Source organism: Carcharodon carcharias, chromosome 13 (genome assembly GCF_017639515.1).
Source record: "Carcharodon carcharias isolate sCarCar2 chromosome 13, sCarCar2.pri, whole genome shotgun sequence".
Taxonomy (NCBI): Eukaryota; Metazoa; Chordata; class Chondrichthyes; order Lamniformes; family Lamnidae; genus Carcharodon; species Carcharodon carcharias.
This window is the reverse complement of record NC_054479.1, coordinates 106,502,076-106,528,167: the sequence shown is the minus strand read 5'-3', so window position 1 is coordinate 106,528,167 and position 26,092 is coordinate 106,502,076. Positions and strand designations below refer to the sequence as shown.

The 26,092-nt window shown below is 40.2% G+C and overlaps 1 protein-coding gene across 12 annotated transcripts in view; it reads left to right on the top strand.

The window, feature by feature from the left end:
- celsr1a (cadherin EGF LAG seven-pass G-type receptor 1a) overlaps window positions 1-26,092 on the top strand; it is a 360,335-nt gene that overhangs the window by 165,990 nt on the left and 168,253 nt on the right. For 11 of the 12 annotated variants that reach the window (XM_041202839.1, XM_041202836.1, XM_041202837.1 and 8 more), the window contains one exon: window positions 5,628-6,266. In XM_041202839.1, the coding sequence (XP_041058773.1) occupies window positions 5,628-6,266 (639 nt within the window). The remainder of the gene's footprint in view (window positions 1-5,627; window positions 6,267-26,092) is intronic. The other variant, XM_041202840.1, reaches the window with a different exon arrangement.

Genomic DNA, 26,092 nt, shown 5'->3' with positions numbered 1-26,092 from the left:
GCATGGACAAGATGGGCTGAATAGCCTCCTTCTGTGCTGTAACTTTTCTATGGTTCTATATACATATATATGGCAACAGTTCTCTGATCAGAATGCGATAAATACGATTGATGTCTGGTTATCACAAGTTTCCAAACTTCTATTGGAGCCTATTGTAAATACCAGAGTTATTGGCATACCAGATTTCCTTCAGGATCTTTTGATACTGAGCAAAATACAGGCACCAGGAAAGGGTATATCGTACAGATATTCAATTTGGAGCTGTAAATGATGTTTATTTACTCTAAATATTCTCACTTTTAGAAGTTTATTTCTGATGTGTCAAACTCTTGATTCGTTTAGAAAGTTGGTAGATCAAAAGCATAAGTTGCAGAAGTCTGGAAATGCCGAATTTTTGCAATGTTATTTACCCCGCTGAGGAATACCAGTAATGAAAAACCCACTGATCGGCTAGATTATAGATTACATACAGAATGAGATTACTTATACACTGCTCCAGCAGCACACCTGCACCCCAACATCCAAAGATCATCCACTTCCAAATCAGCCCCAATTCTGTGTTTGTGATCAACTATATAGTTTTCCTGAGATTGTAAAGTTTGGGTTGCTTTACACCGTGAACACACATCTACATTTTATCAAATACATTCTGGAAGTTTTTATGGACACCATCTTTAGATGGTCCCCTATCTACTATAGTTAGTGACCTCCTTAAAATATTGAATTAGATTCATCAGACCTGACCTACCCTTCACAAATCCATGATGACTAACTTTAATCACCTGTTACTTTTCTAACTGCTCTGTTGCTCGCTCTGACGACAGAATCCAGTAACTTCCCTGTAATTCATGTTATTTATCCTCTGCCCTTCCCTTTTTAAATAATGGAGTGACATTTGAAATTTTCCAATCCAAATGTACAATTCCTAAATTTAAAGTGTTTTGGAAAATCATGATTAATGGATCTGCAATTTCCTCATCTATTTCCTTTAATAGGGGGTTGAAAATATCAGGTCTGGAAAGTTTGTCTGCCTTAAATACCATTATTTTCCCCATTACCATTTTAGCTTATAGTAAATCCATTAAGATTCCCCACGTTCTCAACCTCCCGACCCCACCCCAGCTTTGACATTTTCAGCTTCCTTTGCGCTGCTCCAGGTGAAACTGATTTACTCATACTTTCAGCTTGGTATATTGCATTCACTGCTCACAATCCGGTTTCGTTTACCTTGGGGAGACTAAACACGAATTGAGTGACCGCTTTGAAGAACACCTCCATTCAGTCCGCAAATGTGATCCCAAGCTTCCGGTCGCCCTCATTTTAATTTCCACTTTGGCTTTTTCTGTCTTTGGCCTCCTATGCAGTTACAATGAAACTCAACGTAAGCTTGCTGAACAGCACCTCATTTTTCGATCAGGCACTTCATAGCCTTCAAGATTCAACACTGATTTCAATAAAATTAGATCATCCCCTCTGCTTCCGTTTTTCAAATGGCAGCTATTGATGATCCTGACTCCTATTTAAACCTCCTCGAGGCCCACTTTTTGTTTTGTTAAGTTGTGCCATTGCCATCACTTTTTGTCTTGTATGATCATTGCTTTTGTCCTTTAATCTCTCCTGCCTTCGACCCTATCACAAGCCTTCCTTTTTGTTCGTTCCCACCCTCTTTCCCTGTCTCCGTACTTGCTTAAAGCCTATTACATCTCCAACTTTTTCAGGTTCTTACAAAAAGTCATCAATCCCAAACATTAAGACTATTTCTGCCCAGATGCTGCCTGACCTGTTGAGTGTTTCAAACATTTACTTTTTTTTGTTTTAGATTTCCAGCTTCTGCAGCATTTCCTTTATTATTATTTCCTTTTTGTCCTGATTGTCAACTGTGAAAATGGATACAAAGCACTAATTTAACAAGTCTGCCTCTCGCTTATTCTCTATAGTCCCACCTCTGTCCATCTTTAATTGGCTCATGGTTTCATTTACCACTCTACCCCCAGCATATTTATAAATACTTTTACTGTTAGATTTGGCGTTCCTGGTAAGTTTTTTGTAAATTCTCCTTTGGTGGATCATATCACTTTTATTGGTGCTTTTCATATCTCTCTCATTCTGCTGGATTACCACTTCTTGCAGATTAACAGTATCATTGCTCAGCTGTAGTTAATGTAAAATAGACTCCAAGCCTATCAACTATAAAGACATAAGGATCATTGATATCAACCAAGTCCTGATTGTAGCTTTTGATAGATAAGCTGATATAATATTAAGGATTGTTGCAAGATGCCAAGGTTTTACTTGCCTATCTGCCCGAGCTCCAGTAACCTGGCTACTTTTTAAGAATTTGATAAAATGGGATTTGTCTGGCACTCTCACTGTTTTGGATAATGAAAAACATACAGTTTGGAAGCATTTGGAGATCATTTTAAAGAAAAATAGTTAACCGAATGGCTCCATACCTAATCTTTTTTTAAAATGTTGTGACGGTTGGAATGTAGGTTGCCACCTGCAAAAGTACAGAATAGTAGACTCTGATCAAATCCCCTTAATCTTGCAGCTTTACATTAGTGCAATTTATAGTTGTGGAACTTTACGAAACAATGCAAAAAGCCTGGTATCAGTAGTGACATTATTCATTCATTTATCATGATGTTATTCATAATGCACCGAATCACTATTAAAAATAGTGGCGATTGTGTCAGTATATTTTTTAAAATTGCATTTTACCAGAAAGAATAATATTGACAGGTGCAAAAGCAGCCCTGCTCAACCTCCCCACAGGATATTAGGAACAGTAGTACATCTCTTGTTCTAAAAAATGTTGGTAAATTAACCCTCCCGAGTCTAATTTTCTATGATGAAATGAAAACCCTGCAAATGTTGCAAATCTGAAATATAAATAGAGAATACTGGAAATACACAGCAGATGAGGCAGCATTTGTATGCTGTATGACATTGTGCTGTGTAACCCTTCATTACAGAAGACTGAAAGGTGAAGAGGCATTTTTCATCTGGTTGGAAGAAATTGAGAAGAGAATGGGTAGTGAAAGAGAACCAAGAGAGATTTTTATGCACTTAATGGGCATCAAGTTTCAAAACAAGCAATTTAAAATGATACGATAAAGTTATAAACTGTTATTTATAAGTTCCCAACAGAATTTAATAAAACATTAACTTCACACTGACTTGTTGATGGAAAAAGCCTCATGGCAGCGTTCATATGCTCATCCTTCACACATTGGCTTCAATTAGTTGTGCGAAATCAGCTCTATAAATTGTACTAGGGTGTAAATGACTCCTGCCTATGTGGAGGAGTGTACATGAAGCTGTGACCAAGCACCAAATATTTCATTGTGTTGTAAACCTATTTCTATGACTCTTCCCCAAAAAATACCTTTGGATGCTTTGGTATCAAGCACCAGCCTAGAGACTCGCCTGAATTAGGGCCTCAGTTCTCCTTTGTTTAATTTGCTGGTCTTGTTTCCACATGCAGTTTGCCCATTTTGTCTGCATGAATATTGGGCCACATCCTTCGCTGATACAGGCCTGAAGGCAAGCCCAAGAATGAGAGAGGGGAGCAGCAAAGGGGGAGCATAATCATGAATATTGAATCTCAGAATTGTTACAGCACAGAAGGGGGCCATTCAGCCTGTCGTGTCTGTGCTGGCCCTCCATAGAAACAATTTACCTAGTGCCACTCCCCCACCTTTTCTCGGTAGCCCTGCACGTGAATGTATAATCTATTTAATGATGGCTTTTGGTGCTGTCACCTGAGACCTATTTCAAAAACTGAATATGAGAGCTTTATGCTGATGATTACTTTAAATGGCCACTGTGTAAGGAAAAGTTGGTTCGCAACTGTAAAAAAAATAAATGGTGCACTGGTGTAACCTATGTTCACATGCACCATTGTCTCACTTACACATAATGTTGTTGTGCTGGAAGATGGAGAGATCAAATGGTTAAAAAGACCTGGAGGAGGTTGGACTGAAGTAAGAATTTCAAAATCAACCCTCTGGGTGATGGGCAGCCAGTTGAGGTCAACAGAGTTTAGACTGATGACTGAGCAGAATTTAGTATGGGACAGAATGTGAGAGGCAGGATCTTAGTTGAGTTGGAGTTTACATAGGGTTGAGCTCTGATGGCTAACAAATGGATTTTGGAAATTCAGTCCGGAATAACAAAGACAAGAATGAGGATTTTGAAATGTTGAGGTATCAACTCAGGTAAGTGATATTTTGGAGGTGGAAATCAAAGGTATTTATTTTGAAATGGCTGCGAGTTTTGAAACTCAGTGCAGAACTCTGAAGTTGAAGGTCTTGAGATTCTGTAAGGGGAGATAGATTTGATTGTGTTGAAAGCTACAGGTAGAATCTTGAGGGGTAAGGGAGAGTTACAGCCACAGAACCTCACTGTTATGTTTGACCAGGGAAGTTTTGGTGCTGTGGAAGTGACAGAAATCAAACTGAAAGAATTTGTATAGGACATGGCCACAGAGTTATTTGTTTGATGATTCATTTGAAGAAATGCAAGTTGGAATTGGACAGCAGTTGGACAGAAAGGAGGAGTCAGGCAGAGGCTTTTGAAAGAGAGGTGGTGGTAGCAGTTTTGAAGGAGAGAAATATGAGGGAAAGGAGCATCTAACAAAGTCATCATTGAGTAATTAAGCACACAGTCAAGAGAAAAAGTCGTGGGTGTTTTGGCAGAAGAATATCTGATAAGGGCTGGAGTGAAATAAGAAAATGCAGAAGTATGATGGAGTCTTATGGAGTTTAATGGCTGGGCCAAGAGGAGGCTGAGTTAGCTGAGGAGGTAACCTCAACTTTGGGGAAAAATTCATGAGCTCCTCGCACTTTCCCTTGGAAATGACAAGAGAAAGGGCAGTGGGAAAGGTCAAAGGGGGCCATTTATTGTGAAAAAGAATTTGAGGTTGATAGATGGAACCAACTTTTTAAAAATTCTTATTGATGGGTTAATATTTTAATAAGAATACTACTATCTCACTTTCATGTTTAATTCTGTACTCTATAATTCAAAGAAAACATTTTATATATGTCCTCAGGCAATACTTAATTTTTAATAATCCTTAAAACATGCAGAAATGATTAACTGAACCCACAGAAGCTTTTCATTTTGGCATTGCTATTGAAATTATATAGTGTCTAATGAATAAGTAAAGATTTGGATGTTGTACATTTTGTGTGAACCAAGATGACACCATCTTGACACTTCTAGACAATATCATTTAATTGCGTCCCATTTCTTACTCTGAGGAAGGGTTTAAATATTTCTAAATAATTTTAAAACATCTTCCCTCACCTCTCTGGTACCATGATGAAAGTGATTTTCTCCCTCTCGGATCATGATTTTGTTCTGTCAGGGCCTTTTTTGTTCTCCTCCTTGAACAAAATTCTGTTCTTTATAACCTTAATCCAGATTTAGGGTTGTCGAATGTGGGGAAGTAAGTTGCCTGATAATGTTAATGTATTCTCTCTTCAGTGTTTGGTTGCACTCATTATTCTGAAGTGCAGATAGCTCCTGGTAAGTTCTCTTCTTACTATGCCAATCATACTAACAGCATCAGCTATGCCTTTTGATCAGATTCTGATGGTTTCTTTCTTCTTTTTCTCCAGACGGTATTCACATCATTACCGCACTGTGTACTTTGAGAGTGACCATCATCACAGAAGACATGTTAACAAACAGCATTACTGTACGCTTGGAGAACATGTCCCAGGACAAGTTTCTTTCTCCACTGCTGTCCCTCTTTGTGGAAGGAGTTGCTGCTGTATTATCCACAACCAAAGATGACATTTTTATTTTTAATATTCAAAATGACACGGATGTAAGTGCAAACATTTTGAATGTGAGTTTCTCTGCATTGCTGCCAGGTGGGGTAAGAAACCAATACTTTCCTTCAGAGGATCTGCAAGAACAAATTTATCTCAACCGGACACTGCTGACCACCATCTCCACTCAGAGGGTCCTCCCCTTTGATGACAATATCTGCTTGCGAGAGCCCTGTGAAAACTATATGAAGTGTGTGTCTGTGCTGAAGTTTGACAGTTCAGCTCCTTTCATTTCATCTGACACTGTCTTATTCCGACCCATTCATCCCATTAATGGACTGCGGTGCAGGTGCCCTCCTGGATTTACTGGGGATTATTGTGAAACAGAGATTGACCTTTGTTATTCAAATCCATGTGGTAGTCATGGTCTCTGCAGAAGCAGGGAGGGAGGCTACAACTGTGAATGCCGTGAAGATTATACAGGTAAGTGTCTCAAGTGTTTTTATTTTAAATTTGTTTATTTAAGATGAAGGCCCAATTCTAGTTTGGAATGTACAGTATCATGTGTGAACTTCATAATCAAAAGCAAAGTTCTGCTGAAATTGTGAAATAAAGCCAGAAAATGCTGGTAATATATTTAGCATCACCTTTTAATCTCTCAATTTATCTCAACAAATTCGCCCCTTCAGATGTTGTTTACATTTAAGACCTTAGTTTCAGAGTTAACCACAAAACCCTCAAATTTAATTTGAAATTCCATCATATTTTGATCACTCTCTCCCAGTGGAGCTTTTACAGTAAGATTAATAATTGGATGTTGTACATTTTGTGTGAACCAAGATGACACCATCTTGACACTTCTAGACAATATCATCTAATTGCGTCGTAATAATTAACCCTGTCTCATTACACAATATTATATCTAAAAAGGCCTTTTCCCTAATTGGTTTGTCATTGCATTGTTCTAGAAACTCTGTAGATTGCACTCTATGAACTTGTCCTCCAAGTAACTTTTACCAATTTGGTATATGAAGATTAAAATCCCCCATGATTTTTGCATTACATTTGTTAAATGCCCCTTTAATTTGATGACTTATATTATGCCCAAAACTATGATTACTGTTGAGGAATCTACAAGCTACCCCTTTTTTAGGTTTTTTAGGTCCACCCATACTGATTGTATTTCCTGACATTCTGAGCTAAGGTCCTTTCTTGTCACTGCCTTTATGTCATCCTTTGTTATCAGGGCCACCGCATCTCATCTTCCATTTTGTTTGTCTTTTCTAAAAGTCAAGTACCCGGGATATACAGTTCCCATCTTTGGGCACTTAGCATCCTTGTCTCGGTATTGGCTATTAGATCAAACCCATCTATATCAGTGCCAAAATCATCTATTTTGTCACAAATGTTTCGTGCATTCAAAAATAATACCTTTAATTTTAAGCTTTTACTATTTTTCCCTGACGTGGCCTTTATCGCTAATGACCTATAAGGGTTATTAAATTCTCTGTGCCATCATGATATAATTTACTTGTTTTTACCAAAATTGCTGTTCTGCTCTACAGCTTGGGCTTTACTCGTCAGACCTATAAATTGACCTTTTGCCTGAAGCCTTCATATCCCCCCCACCCCCCCCTTTATTAGTTTCAAGCCCTATCTACCATCCTAGGTATTTAATTCACTACAATACTGGATCCCAGCTCAGTTTATTTGGTGTCTGTTCCTTTGGAATGATTCCCTCTTTTCCCTGTACTGGTGTCAGTGTCTCAAGAATTGAAACTCCTGCCTCCCACACCACTCTTTCAGTCATGTATTTAGACCTCTAACCTGTTTGTCCCTATGCAGGGAGTTATTTCCCTGTTATGAAAAGGTGAATGAAAATAAAATGGACACATACCTGTTTGACAGTGTTAGCCTAATGTTATTCATTGTGGTTGGTTTTATCGTATAGTTATGCTTGATGACAGGTTGGTAGTACATGAAAGCCTTTTTTCTGACCAGTGTTTGGACCTCTGTCAGCTTCAACTGCACTGTATAGATTTCAGTTGGAGCTAATTCATCAACTGTCATAGTAGTCTACGACAAGGCCATCTAGGTAGCTTATATCACAGATAAATAGCATAGTAATGGACAGTGGCATTCAGTTATTCAGTGATCGGGTTAAAAGTCAATGCAAGAAGTCTTAAGTGGGATATTTCTTCCAGCTGAGATTACAAATGGATCACTGATACAATATAACGCCACAACCACCCAACATCCTTCCTAATATGGTAGCAGTATATGGAAACGTATTAGCACTTTTATTTGGAATATTAACTAGGAGCCTCTTTAACAGATGCTTCATGTTTTGCATCAATTAGAACCAAGGGTCTATTTTCCTGAACATGATTTATAATATCTTTCCAAGATTCAAAAATATTGGACAGCTTGTCTAAATCCAAGCACCCTCCTGGATCACAATTTATTAGGAAACTGCGAAGGGATAGTATTAGACCTAATTTGAAGCTTGTACCTTGCTTGCGTAAAGAAGTTTTTCCTCACATTCCCCCTGCATCTCTTTCCCAAATCTGAAGTTTAGAAGAATGAGGGGTGATCTTATTGAAACATAACATTCTGAGGGGGCTTGAAAGGATAGAATCTTGGGAGGATGTTTCCCCACATGGGTGAATCTAGAACTAGAGGGCACAGTTTCAAAATAAATGGTTTCCCATTTGAGACAGAGATGAGAAGGAATTTCTTCTCTCAGTGGGGTCATTGGCATTTGGAATTCCACTACCCCCGCCCCCCCACTTCCCCGTGAGCAGTGGATGCTGGGTCATTGAATATATTCACGGATGAGTTGGACAAATTTTTGATCTACAAGGGAGTCAAGGGTGACCAGGGTTGGGGGCAGGCAGGAAAGGAGTTAAGGCCACATCAGATCAGTCATGATCTTATTGAATGGCGGAGCAGGCTCAAGGGGCCACTTGCTCCTATTTCTTATGTTCTCATGAATAAAGCAGAGCACTGGAAATGCACTCTGCAAGCACCTGGAAAAAGAAAAGACGGGTTCATGTTTTCAGTAAAGATCCTTCACTGGAACTGAAAAGAGGAGTCTGTGTTGCTTTGTAGGACTAACAAAGCAAAGAGAAGAGGAAAGAGCAGGCAAGTAAGTGAAATATATTACTGGTAACTAAGGAGCTTAGAAACAAACTAAAATTGAAGTAGAGGGCATATGGGATTTACAGGTGTGATTTTAATGAGGACAATATGAGGAAAAGGGAATATGTGGAGAAGTCTCAAAATATTGAAAAGAACATTATTCTACAAATATATCAGCAAAAAAAGAATTATTAAATGTGTGGCGGGACCCCTGGGAGGAGCGAAAGGTGATTCAATGGAGAATAAACAGAAGTTGACTAGAATACTGAGAACAAGTATGACAACCTTTGACCTAAAACAGTACAGTAAAGAAAATTAATAATTTCTTTAAAATATTTGCAGAATCTGCAATTGTTTTCAAGAATATTTGAAAAGGACTTTTAAAGGGCTTGTAAAGGGATCAATTATAATTTTCATGGATAATAAAAAATACTGGTCCAAGTGACCTGATGACCTTCAACCTGGAAGGAGTACCAACAGAAAGGAAGTTAACATATGAAAGCCGTGTGGCTGGCAGACACAAGAAGAGTTGGGGATGGATGCTGATCACACAATTGCAGGAGCTCTTAGAGGCACTGTGTGAGCAAAAAGGTTCAAAACCTCTAAGGTTGTGTGAATAACTCGTAGATGTTGAATATCTGAGTATTTTACCAGAAGTGACCAAATTGTGAACCAGGGTATTATTAGTTGGTTGATTGAAAAGGAACTCTTGAAAGTTACACCATCAGGACTGCCATGACCCGAGAAAAAGGTTTTGTAGAAATGTGCCTTACTATTGGAAATTGTTCTCATGAAACTCAGAGGTGAAAGCTGCTGTCGAATAGGACTTCTGACCTATCATGCATGAATAAAGAACAGCATACCTCGAAAGGAGTCCCACATGTCTTCGAGGAGTGAGGAGAGTGCTTGTGTAAGACACATCTTTGCTGTATCGACTACTTAAAGCGAAATTTACGACTTTATGTGAAATATCTTTTGTCGGATAACTCTCATTGAAATTGGTTGGATCTGAGTTGTGTTAAAGTAAAAAAAAAATTTATTCATTCACAGGATGTGGGCTTCACTGGCTGGGCCAGCATTTACTGCCCATCCCTAGTTGCCCTTGAGAAGGTGATGGTGAGCTGCTTTCTTGAATTGCTGCAGTCCATGTGGTGTAGGTACATCCACAGTGCTGTCAGGAAGGGAGTTCAAGGATTTTGACCCAGTGACAGTGAAAGAACAGCGATATATTTCCAAGTCAGGATGGTGAGTGACTTGGAGGGGAACCTCCAGGTTGTGGTGTTCCCATCTATTTGCTGCCCTTGTCCTTCTAGTTGGTAGTGGTCTTAGGTTTAGAAGGTGCTGTTGAAGGAGCCTTGGAGAATTCCTGCAGTGCATTTTGTAGATGGTACACCCTATTGCGACTGTGCATTGGTGGTGGAGGGAGTAAATTTTTTTTGTAGATGTGGTGCCAAACAAGTGGGCTGCTTTGTCCTGGACGGTGTCAAGCTTCTTGAGTGTTGTGGGAGTTGCACTTATCGGCAAGTGGGGAGTATTCCATCACATTCCTGACTTGTGCCTTGTAGTTGGTGGACAGGCTTTGGGGAGTCAGGAGGTGAGCTATTCGTTGCAGGATTCCTAGCCTCACACTTTATATTGTAGCCACAGTATTTATATGGCTAGTCCAGTTCATTTTCTGGTCAATGGTAACCCCCAGGATGTTGACATTGGGGGACTCAGTGATGGTAATGCCATTGAACATCAAGGAACGATGGTTGGATTTTCTCTTGTTGGAGATGGTCATTGCCTCGCACTTGGGTGGTGTGAATGTAACTTGCCATTTGTCAACCCAAGCCTGGGATTGTCCAGGTCTTGCTGCATTTGGACATGGACTGTTTCAGTATCTGAGGAGTCGTGAATGGTGCTGAACATTGTGTAATCATCAGTGAACATCCCCACTTCTGACCTTATGATGGAAGGAAGGTCATTGATGAAGCAGCTGAAGATGGTTGAGCTGAGGACACTACCCTAAAGAACTCCTGCAGTGATGTCCTGGAGCTGAGATGACTGACCTCCAACAACCACAACCATCTTCCTTTGTGCTAGGTATGACTCCAGCAGAGAGTTTCCCCCCGACTCCCATTGACTCCAGTTTTGCTAGGGCTCCTTGATGCCACACTCGGTCAAATGCGGCCTTGATGTCAAGGGCAGTCACTCTCGCCTCACCTTGAGAATTCAGCTCTTTTATCCATGTTTGAACCAAGGCTGTTTTGAGGTTAGGAGCTGAGTGGCCCTGGCAGAACTCAAACTGGGCGTCAGCGAGCAGGTTATTGCTAAGCAAGCGCTGTTTGATAGCACTGTTGATGATGGGGCTCACTGATGATTGAGAGTACACTGGGGTGGTAATTGACTGGGTTGGATTTGTCCTGCTTTTTGTGCGCAGGACATACCTGGGCATTTTTTGACATAGCTCGGTAGATAGGTACAGAAAGCGAAATCTTGTTGGTAATTTCTTCATTTGGTTATCTAGGTTCACAGTTTCCCATGGGGTAAATGGGACAGAAGCATATTGGGAGCAGGACAATTCTGAATTAATTAAGATTGAGATGAGTGATAAAATAAATAATGAAACAAGTTAGTTAAGCTGTACTGCTGGAATCTGATGGGATAAATCAAAGGATCCTGAGGGAATTGGAGGAAAAAATTTCAGATGCAAGAGGAATGTTATTTCAGGATTCTATTGCGAATGCACTAGTAAGCGGGCCAATGTAGTACCAATTTTTTTAAAAGGGCAGGGTGTGCTAACCTGAATAATTACAAGCCAGCTTGTTTAGCATCCATGATCAGAAATATTTTTGCATCTTAATTAATGATTAAATTACTAAATATCTAGATGAAGAGAAAATGATTAGACACTATGACCACAATTTTGAGAAAGGAAAGCTGTCTGCTTACAAAACTGATAGAGCTCTATAAGAAGGTGCCAGATTTGGTGGATATGGGCCAGATGGATCTTCGCAAAACCTTTGACAAGCTACCACATAAGAGACTAATTGAGAAGACTAACTGAGATTAGTGGGAAGGTAGCAAATTAGATCAAAAAGTGGTTAGAAGGGAGGAAACCAATTAAGTGCAGTTTTTTGGAATGGCGGAAGCCGGAATTTGGTCTGGGACTGCTTCAGTTCACTTGCACATCAGTTACTTTGATAAAGGGCAAGATAGGGTGAAGCCCAAATTTGTAGAAAATACTAAAATAGAAGGCATGGTGAATAATTCTGAGGACCACAGGAAGCTGTCAAGTGATAAGATGATTAAAAAAGATCATAACTATACTTTGAGGGGGACTCTGCAGGGGCGGGGGGAGTTCAGGCAAAGGGAGACTTAGTAATCCAAAAGGAAAGGCCGAGGTATTGGAACAGTATAGTGACGTGGGTAAAGACAAGCAGGGTTCAACAGGAAGGGACAGAGAGTTTAACAAAAAAAAATGCACATCATCGAATAAGGTCACTGCAGGGAATAGAAGTTTAAAAAAAAAGAAATTAAATGTTCTTTATCTGAATGCATGAAGCATCTGCAATGAGAAGGATGAATTAGTGGCACAAATAGAGATAAATGATTTAGATCTGATTACCATTACAGAAACATGTTTACATGATGATCAAGGCTAAGAAATAAATATTCCAGGGTACATAATATTTCAGAAAGCGAGACAGAATGGCAAAGGAGATGGGGTAACCCTTATAATGAAGGATGATAGAAGGACATTAGGGAGAAAGGATCTGGCCTCTGCAGATCATGAAGTAGAATCAGCATGGGTGGAAATTAGGAATAGCATGAGTCAGAAAACACTGGTGGGAGTAGTTGATAGACCACCTAAAATTAGTTATACCATTGGGCAGAGCATTAAACAAGACATTATTGGAGCCTGTAACAAAGGAAATGTAATAATTGTGGAGAATTTTAATTTTCATATAGACTGAGACAATGAAATTGGCAAGAATGGTCTAGAAAGATGAGTTTGTAGAATATTTTTGTGACAGCTTCTTGGAGAAATACGTAGTGGAACTGACTAGGGATAAAACTATCTTAGATCTAGTGTTGTGTAATGAAGCAAGGTTAATTATTAATGTCAGAGTAAAAGGTCACTGGGAAATAGCGACCATAAAACTATTCAATTCCATGTCAAGTTTGAAAGTGACACCCTCCAATTGCAAAGAAAATTCTGAAAATTAAACAAAGCCAATTACGTAGGTATGAGGGGAGAACTGGCTAAGGTTAGTTGAGTAAATAGACTGAAAGGCATGGAGGTAAAAGAGCAGTGGGAAATACTTAAAAAAAAAATTCAGTGTTCAACAAAAAATACATTCCATTGAAGAACAAAAACTCAGCAAGGAGGACCCATCCTTAGCTCACTCAGGAAGTTAAGGATAATAGATTATAAGAAGCTTACAATGTTGCAAAAAAAAAAACCAGTAGCAAATCTGAGGATTGGTACTGTTTTAAAAAGCAGCAAAGGGCCACAAAAAATTGATAAGAGAAAAATTGAATATGAGAGTAAGCTAGCCACAAATATAAAAGCTCTTACGATTTGTTTTTATAAGTATATAAAAAGGAAGAGGGTAGCTCAAGTAAACATTGGTCCCTTAGAAGCAGAGACAGGAGAAATTATCATGGGGAATGAGGAAATGGAGGAGGCACTGAACAAATATTTTGTCTGTCTTCACATTGAAGACAAAAGCTCCATACCAGAAATAGATGGTAAACTAGGGACTAAACAGAGTGAGGAAATTAGGGAAATGAATATCAGCAGAGATAAATTATTGGATTAAATTTAATGACTAGAATCCTACAAATCCCTGGGACCTGATGGCCTATACCCTAGTGTTCCAAAAGACATAGCTAAAGAGACAGTGGATGTGCTAGCTATGATTTTCTAAAATTCCTTAGATTCAGGAATGGCCCCACTAGATTGGAAGTTGGCAAATATTACACCACTTTTCAAGAAAGGAGGGCAAGAGAAAGCAGTGAACTATAATACAGGCCAGTTAGCTTGACTTCATTTGTTGGGAAAATGCTGGAATCTATTATTAAGGAAGCCATAACAATGCACTTAGAAAATCATAGTATGATTACAACAAGTCAACCTGGTTTTACTAAGGGGAAGTCTTGTTTGACAAATTTATTAGAGTTTTTTTCATAATGTAACTAGTCAGATAGATAAAGGGGAGCCAGTAGATGTAGTATACCTGGATTTCCAAAACACATTCTAAAGGTTAATAGGCAAAATAAGGGCTCATGGAGTTGGGGGTAATATATTAGCATGGATAGTGGATTGGTTCAAAAAAGGTTGTAATGATAAGCCCAGTAATTATAGGCCAGTCAGTTTAACTTTGGTGGTAGGCAGAGTTCTAGAAACAATTATTCGAGATAGAATTAGTAGCCACATGGAAAAATAAGGGTTGATAAGGAAGAGCTAGCATGGATTTCTAAAGTGGAAATCGTGTTTAATTAACCTACTGGAGTTTTTTGAAGAGTTAATAGAAAAGGTTGATGAGGGTAATGCTGTTGATGTGGTGTACATGGACTTTCAAAAGTCATTTGATACAGTGCCACACAACAGACTTGTGAGAAAAGTTGTTGCTCATGGAATAAAAGGGACAGTAGCAACATGGATACAAAATTGGCTGAAAAATAAGAAGCAGAGAGTAATAGTCAATGGATATTTTTTGGGTTGGAGGAAGACTTCTCCACGGGTCAGTATTGGGACCCTTGCTTTTCCTGATATATATTAATGATCTAGATCTTGGTGTGCAGGGGACAATTTCAAAGTTTGCGGATCATACAAAGCTTGGGAGTGTTGTAAACTGAGGAGAGCAGTGTGGAACTTCAAAAGGACATAGACAAGTCGGTGGAATGGGCAGATAGGTGGCAGACGAAGTTCAATGTGAAGAAGTGTGAGGTGATGCATTTTGGTAGGAAGAACATGGACAGACAATATAAAATAAGGGGTGAAATTTTAAAGGGGGCGCAGGAACAGAAAGACCTGTGTGTATATGTGCATAGATCATTGAAGGTGGCAGGACAGTTTGAGAGAACAGTTAATAAAACATATACTAGCCTGGGCTTTATTAATAGGGGCATAGAGTACAAGAGCAAGGAGGTTATGCTGAATTTATATAAGACACTCATTAGACCTCAGCTGGAGCAGTATGTACAGTTCTGGGTGCTACATTGTAAGAAGGATGTGAACACATTGGAGAGAGTGCAGAAGAGGTCTACAAGAATGGTTCCAGGGATGAGAAACTTCAGTTGCGAAGATTGATTGGGGAGGTTGGGACTGTTCTCCTTGGAGGGAAGAAGGCTAAGAGGAGATTTGACAGAGATGTTCAAAATCATGAGGGGGCTGGACAGAGTAGACAGGGAGAAACTGTTCCCACTCGTAAAAGGATCAAGAATGAGAGGGCACAGATTTAAAGTGATTTGCAAAAGAAGTAAATGTGACGTGAGAAAAAACTTTTTCACACAGCGAGTGTTTCAGGTCCGGAATGCACTGCCTGGAAGTGTGGTGGAGGCAGCTTAAAACGAAGCATTCAAGAGGTCATTAGATGATTATTTGAATAGAAACAACGTGCAAGTGTATGGGGAAAAGACAGGGCAATGGTACTAGGTTGTAATGCTCATTTGGAGAGCTGATGGGCTGAATGGTCTCCTCCTATGCTGTTCAAATTCTGCTATTAATACATAGAAAACAGAGTGGGCCTAAATGGGGCTTTTTCAAGTTGTTCGGCAGTGGGTACTGGAGTGCCGCAAGGATCAGTCCTGAGACCTCAGTTATTTACAGTCTATATTAATGAATTAGATGAAGAGACCAAGAGTAATATATCTAAATTTGTTAATGATACCATACTAGGTGGAAAGGTAAACTGCGTGGAGGACACAGAAGCTGCCAAGAGATATAGAAAAGTTATGTGAAGGGGCAACAAAATTGCAGATGGAGTACAATATAAGGAAATGTGAAATTATTCGCTTTGATCGTAAGAATTAAAAAGCAGACTATTTTTTAAAAGGTGAAAAACATGTAAGTGTTGATGTTCAAAGGGACTTGGGTATGCTGGTACAAGGAAAACAGCAAGTTAGCATACAGGTGCAGCAACCAATTAGGAAGACAAATGGCATGTTGGCTTTTATTGCAAAGGGTTTGAGTACAAAAATAAAGAAGCCTTGTCACAATTGTAAATGTTTTTGGTGAGACTGCATTTGGAGTACTGTGTGCAGTTTTGGTCTCCACATTTAAGAAAGGATATACTTGCATTGGAGGCGGTGCAGCTAAAGTTCACTGAATTGGTCCCTGGGGATGAGGTGGTTGTCCTATGATGAGATGCTGAGTAAATTGGGCTGATAATCTCTGGAGTTTAGAAAAATGAGAGGCGAAAATTCTGAAGGGACTTGAGAGGGTAGTCGCTGAGATTGATTCCGTTGGTCGGGCAATCTAAAACATTGGGGCATGGTCTCAGGGTTAGGGGCCGATCATTTAGGACTGAGATGAGGAGTAATATCTTCACTCAAAGGGTTGTGAATCTTTGGAATTCTCTGCCCCGGCGGGTTGTGGATTCTCCATTGTTGAATACATTTAAGGCTGGGATAGACAGATTTTTGGGGTCTCAGGGAATTAAGGGATATGGGGAGTTGATAGGAAAATGGAGTTGAAGCCCAAGATCAGCCATGATCACACTGAATGGCAGAGCAGGCTTGACGGACCATGTGGTCTACTCCTGCTCCTATTTCTTATGTTCTTATGAATGGGGGTAGGTGAGCTATGAAAGAGCAGAGAGATTCGGGGCTGACGTTGACAAACTATTTAAAGCAATGCTTCAAGTGGATGAGGCCATTCTTAATAAGATAAACTGGTGGAACACTGTGTTTTATGGCAAGAGGCGTGGAATATAAAAGTCAAAAGCAATGTATATAAAACCTTTTGTAGGTCACAGTTGGATTACTGTATGCAGTTCTGGGGCACCACGCAATGGGAACATGTTGATTTGAGGCCAGAGAGTACAGTTGAGATTCACTAGGTTGCTGCTTGTTACGAGGAAATACAAATAGGAAAACAGACTTGAACAATTGGGTCCATTTTAATTAAAACAGAAAGAATTCTGAAGTAATTTGGTAGAGGTATTTAAAATTGTGAAGGGATGTTAGGATAAATAGAAACAGATTGTTCCTCGTGGTTAATGACTCTAGAACAAGGAAGACATAGATGTAGGATTAAATATACGAGATTTTGGACAGAGCAGGGAATTTTTTTTTTATATATATATATTTGCATTATCAGAGTTAGCGATTGGAGCAGAGACCATGCCAGCATTTAAGAATAGGTTAGATAAGAGGCTGAAGGAAAGAGAAAAACTTGGCAGGAACATAGGACAGGAACCACTGCTTGTGTGGAAGAGTGGAAGAGGATAGATGCCAACTCTGACTGGTTGGATCAAATGGCCTATTTCCATGTTGTAATGTCTGTGTCATTCTACACAATTACTACTAGGAAAAAGCAGCCAGAAGTTTTCAAAGCCTGTAAAGCCTTGTTAAAAGGCTAAAGTGAGGTGAAACATGCAGGGTGATAGTTAAAGATCACATCAAACAAGTTTGGAAAAGCCAGTGTAAAGATAAAAGATGAATAAAGCAGCTGGAAAGTAGAAGGGAGTGACATGGAACATGTAAAGAACTGACAGGAAAATAGGGAAAAGGCCACAGTCGGAATTTTCAGGTCAATGTTCAGATCAAAAGTTGCACAGTAGCCAGAAGGAACAGTTTGTTTTGAGCTTGGTTTGAATATTGTAGAAGGCCAAAGGCACTAAAGTGAAACTGAGAATGGAGAGGAGAGTTGAAGTGGCATGTAACAGGGATTATATTTATACACAGAATGGAACATTCAGCAAGCAGTCACCTGGTCTACATTTGGTTTCTCCAATAAAGAGGAAACTATTGGGGACAAATTGCAAAAATTAAGATTTCCCATCTTCAGTTTAAGGGGATAATGAGTAAGACTTCCGGTGTTTTTTGTCATCAGATTACATTTAGAATATTGTGTTGTAATGTTGCTTGAAACCTTGAAACCTTGGGCACCCTAACTTTAAAATATCAGCAATGAGCTGGAGATTATGATTCTGGAATGTTATGTTCTCAGTTATGAAGCATGGCTCAAAACAGGTGGACCGCACTGGAAGTCTAAAATGGTGTCTGCAGTGCATGCACACAATTCTGGTGCCAGTCATGCCAGACACCATATTGGTGATCCCATTAGCCAAGACACAGTGAGCAACTGGCATAAGTAGGTAGATCATGATGTCAATCAACATATAGCTCTGTTTTGACACCACCACTGGCACTCTGGATCTCAATGTTCTAGTTAACGCCCTCTCTTAGACACACACAGCTGAACATGCAGTCATCAGCAGGAAAGATACTTCGCATCACCAACCCCGAACGCGCCCCCCCCCCCCAACTCAATGTTTATGGTCTTCATGTTACACCTGTAAGCATCCTTGAAGCAGAGCTCCTAGCATCCTACTGATCTTCTGGCTCCAGCTACTTTGCCATACAGAAAATCCTTGGGAATGTGTCTAGCTTCTATCTATGAATGTGCCTGAGCCAGAGAAATTGCCTCTGCTTGATGAATGCCAACATACTCGAGAGATTAACATTTGAGAGCACTGCCACATTCGTGATTTTATTCTTCCATGAGATTCCTAGAGTGCACCACAAACAGCAAAAATGGAAGTTATTGAACTTCCTTTCTACAAACACACAAACACACACACACAAACACACACACAAACACACACACATACACACACACATACACACACACACACACACACACACAAAACACTGCTTTTTAAAGGTCTCAACTAGTACTTTCAGGTTAGCTATTGATTGATTTCTTTTGGCTGTTGCTATGATTCTATGAATGTTTGATGCTTTCAAGAGTTCTTTAAGTTCTTTAAAACTGTTGAAAGTCTACAGGGAAGAGGTGTGGCAGTTACTGAAGGACTTGGTTTTCACTTCAAGGCTTCTGCCCAAGCTAGTTGCTCACAGACACGGATGCAGTTTTATACATGTACTTGGAACACAACATGACTGGGAGACTGAACAGAGGACACACAGAGCAAGTCAAGCTACTAGAAGAGGGAGGAACCTGTAGGGGAGACCCCAGCGATTGAGTGTTGATAGACTGTACAACTACTAAGGGCATCAAAGTTGTGCCTTATCCTGTTTACATCTGACACTGTTTGAAACATGGCAGAGGTCATGAGGAGGTATCGAATGCCAGCGCACCAGAGCTGTTTGTAGAGCCCCTTAGCTACCCCTGCTAAACATAGACTATGAATCAGTCTAGGTGGCTTACTATTACACAGGATGCCACCTAGGCCAGTGTTTCCCAAACTAGGGCAAAATAGCATAATGAATCACTTGTTTGCAGTGACTTAGTAGTTAAAGTGACCCAGAATGTGTCTCCAGTTGACTCTTGTTCAAGGATTGTGGATGACATAAATATTAAAATTTTATGAAACTTTATTCTAATTGCAAGCAAATCATTTCAGTAGATGGGGTTCAAGTTCAATGACTGAAAATTAGAGCATGATACTCGCATAATCCCAGTACAATTGAAAATTTGAGTGAAATTAACATCACCTGAAGATCGAGCTGCTATTTTAATGAAAATTTTAGATTTGAATATGGAATTCTTGGAAGTAGGAGTCAGAAATTTGAGACACCTACAGTCAGCTGAGGAATCCTTAGCACCATCCAAAAATCCTCACGATGGGTTGATTTATAGCTGAACACAGTTCAGGAATTTAGTGAGAAAGAATATAGTTATGGACATTAAAAGTAAGCATTCTGTCCAAATCAATCAGGGCCCAATAAGATACTTTCATATTGTATATTAAAGTTTTACTGTGTGCAGTGGCTTTTAGACATTATCAAAGATGTCAGTTGTTTGTCAGACTTTGCATCCATAGCTCACGGTATAGGAGAAGCCATGAGAACATTTTTGAAAGAGAAAATGGCTGCCTCCAGCCACTGGGGCAAGCCTGAACAACATCTCTAAGTCTCCTGGCATGGCATATGCATACATAAAGAGAAAGAGGCTCAATAGCACAATTTTGCCTTTTGGTATGGTTGATATGTTATGTGGAATATTTGAATTCAGAGTTAAACAATTCTAAGCATTTTTGTGAAAATACTTGATGAAAGTTGTTTTGCAGAATTTGTTTCCTCCAATCCTGCAGGTGCAACTATCAGTGCTTTGGGGTGATTCTAAACAGCTTATCTTTTTAATTTGATTTGTATTGCTGAAAAAAGAGACATACTATCGAATCTTTTCATCTTGCACTAATCAGGACAGCTATGCAAGATAAACCAACAGTGAAAAGAACAACAACTAAACAAAAGCTTGGGGGACAGCCGTTCCTTAGTCCATTCCCCATGGCAATGCCTTGACCAATAGAAGTGGAAACAATGAGTCTTGTAGCGATTGGCAGTTTAAAAAAAACGATTGCTGCTATTGTCATAGAAATGGATATATGATGAGGCAGTGCAAGGAAAGATTCAAGCAGGCTTGTAAACAAAAGAAGAAGCCCAATGAAATCTACAATGTAAGAAAGCCTAAAACAACATTCAGACACTTATTCATTGTTTAATCTGAAAGTTGGAAAGACAGAATCAGTATTTGTCTCAGTGAAAGTAAATGGCAAACCTGTTCGAATGAAAGTGGATACTGAAGCTTCCACTGCAGTAATTGGGGATTATACCTTCAGATATTTGAATAATGGAGAACATCAATTAAGTTTAGAAGAAACAGCCACCAAGCTAAAAACATATATGGTGAAGACACTCCAGTAAAAGGCATAAGCAAAGTAACTGTCCATTATGGAAGCCAATCAGTAAAGCTACCCTTGATGGCGGTGGCAGGTGAAGGGCCAAGGCTCCTGGGGTAAAATTGGTTGAAGGAGATTAAGTTAGAATGGGCTGAAATTTTCCAGTTGAGAGCAAGTCGGCTACCAGAGGTACTTGGAAAGTACGCCACTGTCTTCAAGGATGAACTGAGGAAAACCCAGGGCCTACAGGCCAAGAATCATGTCGATCCGGAAGCAACCCCTCGTTTCATGAAGGCGAAACCGGTGCCATATGACTTGCGAGAAAAAGTCAACATTAAACTGAACAGAGATAAAAACAAAAACAAAAAAACTGCGGATGCTGGAAATTCAAAACAAAAACAAAAACAGAATTACCTGGAAAAACTCAGCAGGTCTGGCAGCATCGGCGGAGAAGAAAAGAGTTGACGTTTCGAGTCCTCATGACCCTTCGACAGAACTTGAGTTCGAGTCCAAGAAAGAGTTGAAATATAAGCTGGTTTAAGGTGTGGAAAGGGGGAAACAGAAAGGGGGTGGGGGTGGGGGAGGGAGCTCACGACCTAAAGTTGCTGAATTCAATATTCAGTCCGGAAGGTTGTAAAGTGCCTAGTCGGAAGATGAGGTGTTGTTCCTCCAGTTTGCGTTGGGCTTCACTGGAACAATGCAGCAAGCCAAGGACAGACATGTGAGCAAGAGAGCAGGGTGGAGTGTTAAAATGGCAAGCGACAGGGAGGTTTGAGTCATTCTTGCGGACAGACTGCAGGTGTTCTGCAAAGCGGTCGCCCAGTTTACGTTTGGTCTCTCCAATGTAGAGGAGACCACATTGGGAGCAACGAATGCAGTAGACTAAGTTGGCATTCCGTAGGGATCGCTCCCTCCGGGACACCCTGGTCCACTCCTCCATCACCCCCTACTCCTCAACCCCCTCCTATGGCACCACCCCATGCCCACGCAAAAGATGCAACACCTGCCCCTTCACTTCCTCTCTCCTCACCGTCCAAGGGCCCAAACACTCCTTTCAAGTGAAGCAGCATTTCACTTGCATTTCCCCCAACTTAGTCTACTGCATTCGTTGCTCCCAATGTGGTCTCCTCTACATTGGAGAGACCAAATGTAAACTGGGCAACCGCTTTGCAGAACACCTGCGGTCTGTCCGCAAGAATGACCCAAACCTTCCTGTCGCTTGCCATTTTAACACTCCACCCTGCTCTCTTGCTCACATGTCTGTCCTTGGCTTGCTGCATTGTTCCAGTGAAGCCCAACGCAAACTGGAGGAACAACACCTCATCTTCCGACTAGGCACTTTACAGCCTTCCGGACTGAATATTGAATTCAACAACTTTAGGTCTCGAGCTCCCTCCCCCATCCCCACCCCCTTTCTGTTTCCCCCTTTTTTTTCCAATAAATTATATAGATTTTTCTGTTCCCACCTATTTCCATTATTTTTAAATATCTTAAAATCTTTTATGCTCTCCCCACCCCCACTAGAGCTATACCTTGAGTGCCCTACCATCCATTCATTTGGATAATGTCACCAACTTTAACACCTATGTGTTCTTTGTTCTATTGTTGTTGACATCTTTTGATGATCTGCTTCTATCACTGCTTGTTTGTCCCTACAACCACAACCCCCCCTCCACTTCTCTCTCTCTCTCTCTCTCTCTCTCCCCCCCCCCCCGCCCCCCCCAACACACCTTAAACCAGCTTATATTTCAACTCTTTCTTGGACTCGAACTCAAGTTCTGTCGAAGGGTCATGAGGACTCGAAACGTCAACTCTTTTCTTCTCCGCCGATGCTGCCAGACCTGCTGAGTTTTTCCAGGTAATTCTGTTTTTGATTTTGTCATTAAACTGAACAGACTAGACAAACTGGGCATTATACAAGCTGTTCAGTTCTTGGAATGGGCAGCACCCATAATCCCTGCCCTTAAACGTCACCAAAGCATCTGAATTTGTGACTACAAACTGACGGTTAATAAAGTAGCTAAGCTTGACAGGCACCCCATTCCAAAAATCAAAGACCTATATGCCAAACCGACAGGGGGGACAATGCACACAAGCTTGACATGAGTTATGCTCATCAACAACTAGAGTTGGATAATGCCTCCCGGGAATTTGTCACAATTAATACCCACAAAGGATTGTACCAATATGATTGCCTTTTGGTGTCTCCTCCACTTGTGCCATCTTTCAGAGAACATTGGAAAGCTTACTGCAGGAACTGCCCCAGATTGTAGTCTATTAAGACAGTGTATTGGTGACAGGATTCACTGAAAAAGAGCATTTGGCAAACTTAGAAGAAGTCTTGAAATGTTTCTAGCTAGCTGCAGTGCATTTATTAAAAGAAAAGTGTGCTTTCCAAGCAAGGGAGGTAATCTATTTGGGTCACCGGGTAGTTTCACAGGGCATCCGCCCAGTTGAAGAGAGAGTGAGAGCCATAAGAGAGGCATCTGCACCAGAGAATGACTCAGAGCTCAAAATCATCTCTAAAAATGATCAACAATTATGGGCAGTTCTTACCGTATTTGTCTACAGTGCTGTCCTCCTTACATCCTTTACTCAAAAAGAACCAATGTTGGTCTTGGGAAGCACCACAGAAAGAAGCTTTCATAAAGGTGAAAAAATTGTTGCAGTGGTCTAATTTATTAGTGCATTACCACCAGATGAAAGAATTGGTGCTGATATGTGATGCATCTCCCTACGGAGTGAGAGCAGCGCTCTCTCAGTAGATGGACAATGGCACGGAACGGCCAATAGTTATGTATCAAGAGCACTCACCACAGCGGAAAAACGATACTCTCAAATAGAAAAGAAGGCCTGTCCATCATCTTTCGTGTCAATAAATTTGACCAGTACGTACACAACGCCATTTTACAATCATCTCAGACCACAAACCATTGCTAGGCTTGTTTAGTGAGGACAAGGCTATACCACCTATAGCCTCAGCAAGAATATGATGGTATTTAATTCTGGCAGCATAGAATACACTTTCATACACGGGCCTGGCAATCAAACTGCATACGCCGATGCTCTTAGTTGTTTGCCTTTACAAGAAAATGATGAGCATGCCCAGTTCCACAGGAAATTGTTAAATTTCTTAGATTCCTTGCCGGTATGTGCTCGACAGATCAGAGACTGGACAAGTCAGGACCCAGTCCTATATCAGGTACGAGAACAAATGCTACATGGTTGATCACAGGAATCCATATCTGATGAAATGAAACTGTACTTCAATAGAAGACATGAAATAACCAGCCAGGATGGCATCTTATTTGAGGAGCACGAGTGATAGTTCCTCCAAAGGGAAGGGAGCCACTTTTAATTGAACTACACAGTGCCCAACCAGGAATTTCCCGAATGAAGACCATAGCACGCAGCTATTTATGGTGGCCTGGGATGGATGGCGAAATAAAAAGTTTAGCAAAGCACTGCTTGCAATGTCAGCAATTGCTAAAGTTGCCAGTGACAGCTCTATTATACCTATGGGAATGGCCAGGTAGACGCTGGGTGTGGTACACATTGACTACGTTGGACTTTTCCAGGGCACAATGTTTCTGCTCATTGTTGATGCCCATTCAAAATGGTTGGATGTATATGAGTGAAGTCACCAACGTCAGCCACTACAATTGAGAAACTATGTCAGAGTTTTGACATTCATGGACTACCAGAAGTAGTCATTTCTGATTAATTTAGGAGTGGTGAGTTTCAATGGTTTATCAGCCTCAACGGTATCACTCACGTGAAAATTATACCATACCACCCTTTCTCAAACAGACTGGCCGAAACTGTAGTTCAAATGTTCAAGACTGGCATGAGAAAGCTAACTGGTGATCCCTTGGCAACCAAGCTAGCATGCTTTATTTTTCATTACAGGACGAGCGCTCACACAACAGGTGTCATACCTGTGGAGTTATTGTTGAAACGCCGTCTCAGGACAAGATTGAGCTTAATAATGCCGAATTTAAAGGGGAATGTAGAAAAAAGTCAGGGAAGCCAGAAAGTTAGACATGACTGCATAGTTGTGGGAGAATCGGTATACATGTAAAACTTCAGAGAAGGACCAAAGTGGTTACCGGTTGAAATAAGTGTATTGACTGGATCTCCTACCTTGCCACGTGAAGGTGGAAGGCCGGACCATTCGCAAACACGTGGACCATTTAAGGATGAAAGACAAATCACCAAGATTTGGTTCTACCAGTGACCATGACCGGGTCTGCGTTTCCTGTTGAGGATACCCAATCCAGGACTGACAGGTCTGATGTTCCTGTAAGAGTTGAGGATACAGAACTGCAAGTGCCCACCGAAGCACCTGATGTTCAGGCAACTCCAGAAAAGGAGGTTCCTGGCAAGGAATCTGAAGTTGTGGAGCTGCGATGTTCCACATGTATTAGGAAACCACCTGAAAGACTGAACTTGTAAATTCCTTACCCAGTGCTAATATCATGTTGTCTTGAAAAATTTGTACTTATAAATATAATATATATAGCCAAGTTAAAGGGGGAGGAATGTAGTAATTATGGTTTCATTTTTGTGTAATGTTCTTTTAAGAATAATACTTGTTAAGGAAGATCACATGATCTGTAGTAACCAATAGGAGAGTCGCACAGGCTACCTCAGTGTAGAGATAGAGTTGTAGTTGAAAGCACACGTGTAGTTGCTGCTGAGTATATTGTAAATAAACTTAATGATTCCACCCAAGAAGTCTGCAGATCAACTCTATCATTAATAGCACAACTCAGCCACTCTACAACAAGAAGTCAAAGTGCTGAGATAACGTGAATGATTTGAAGCTGCTCATCATTCTCTTTTTAATACTTGTAAATGAGAAAAATAGCAAAATGAATTTGAAGCAAAAACACTGATACACAAACAGCCTTGCAATCATGCAAAAGAATGTCTGTTGTAGGAAGGACAGGAAATGCCAAGTGACTGTCATCTATTTGATAAATTCCATCCACATGATGATAGGGTAGGATATCAAAAAAATTCACTCTCACCTATTTGATAAATTCCATCCACATGATGATAGGGTAGGATATCAAAATAATTTAATGTTAAGAAAATTTCAATCTTTTCCTTCTTACTTACTCCATAGTCACTATACCCTCTGCTTCCTGTGAACAGTAATTACTATTCTTTTCTTTTTTCATGCTGTCTTTTCCATAAACTAAATGTCTTAAAGTGATGATAGTTGACCTGTCTTCATATGTCTAGTTTTGCCAACATGAAAGGATTTTAAATACTTTCAAATACTGTCATCTACGAAATAGGATT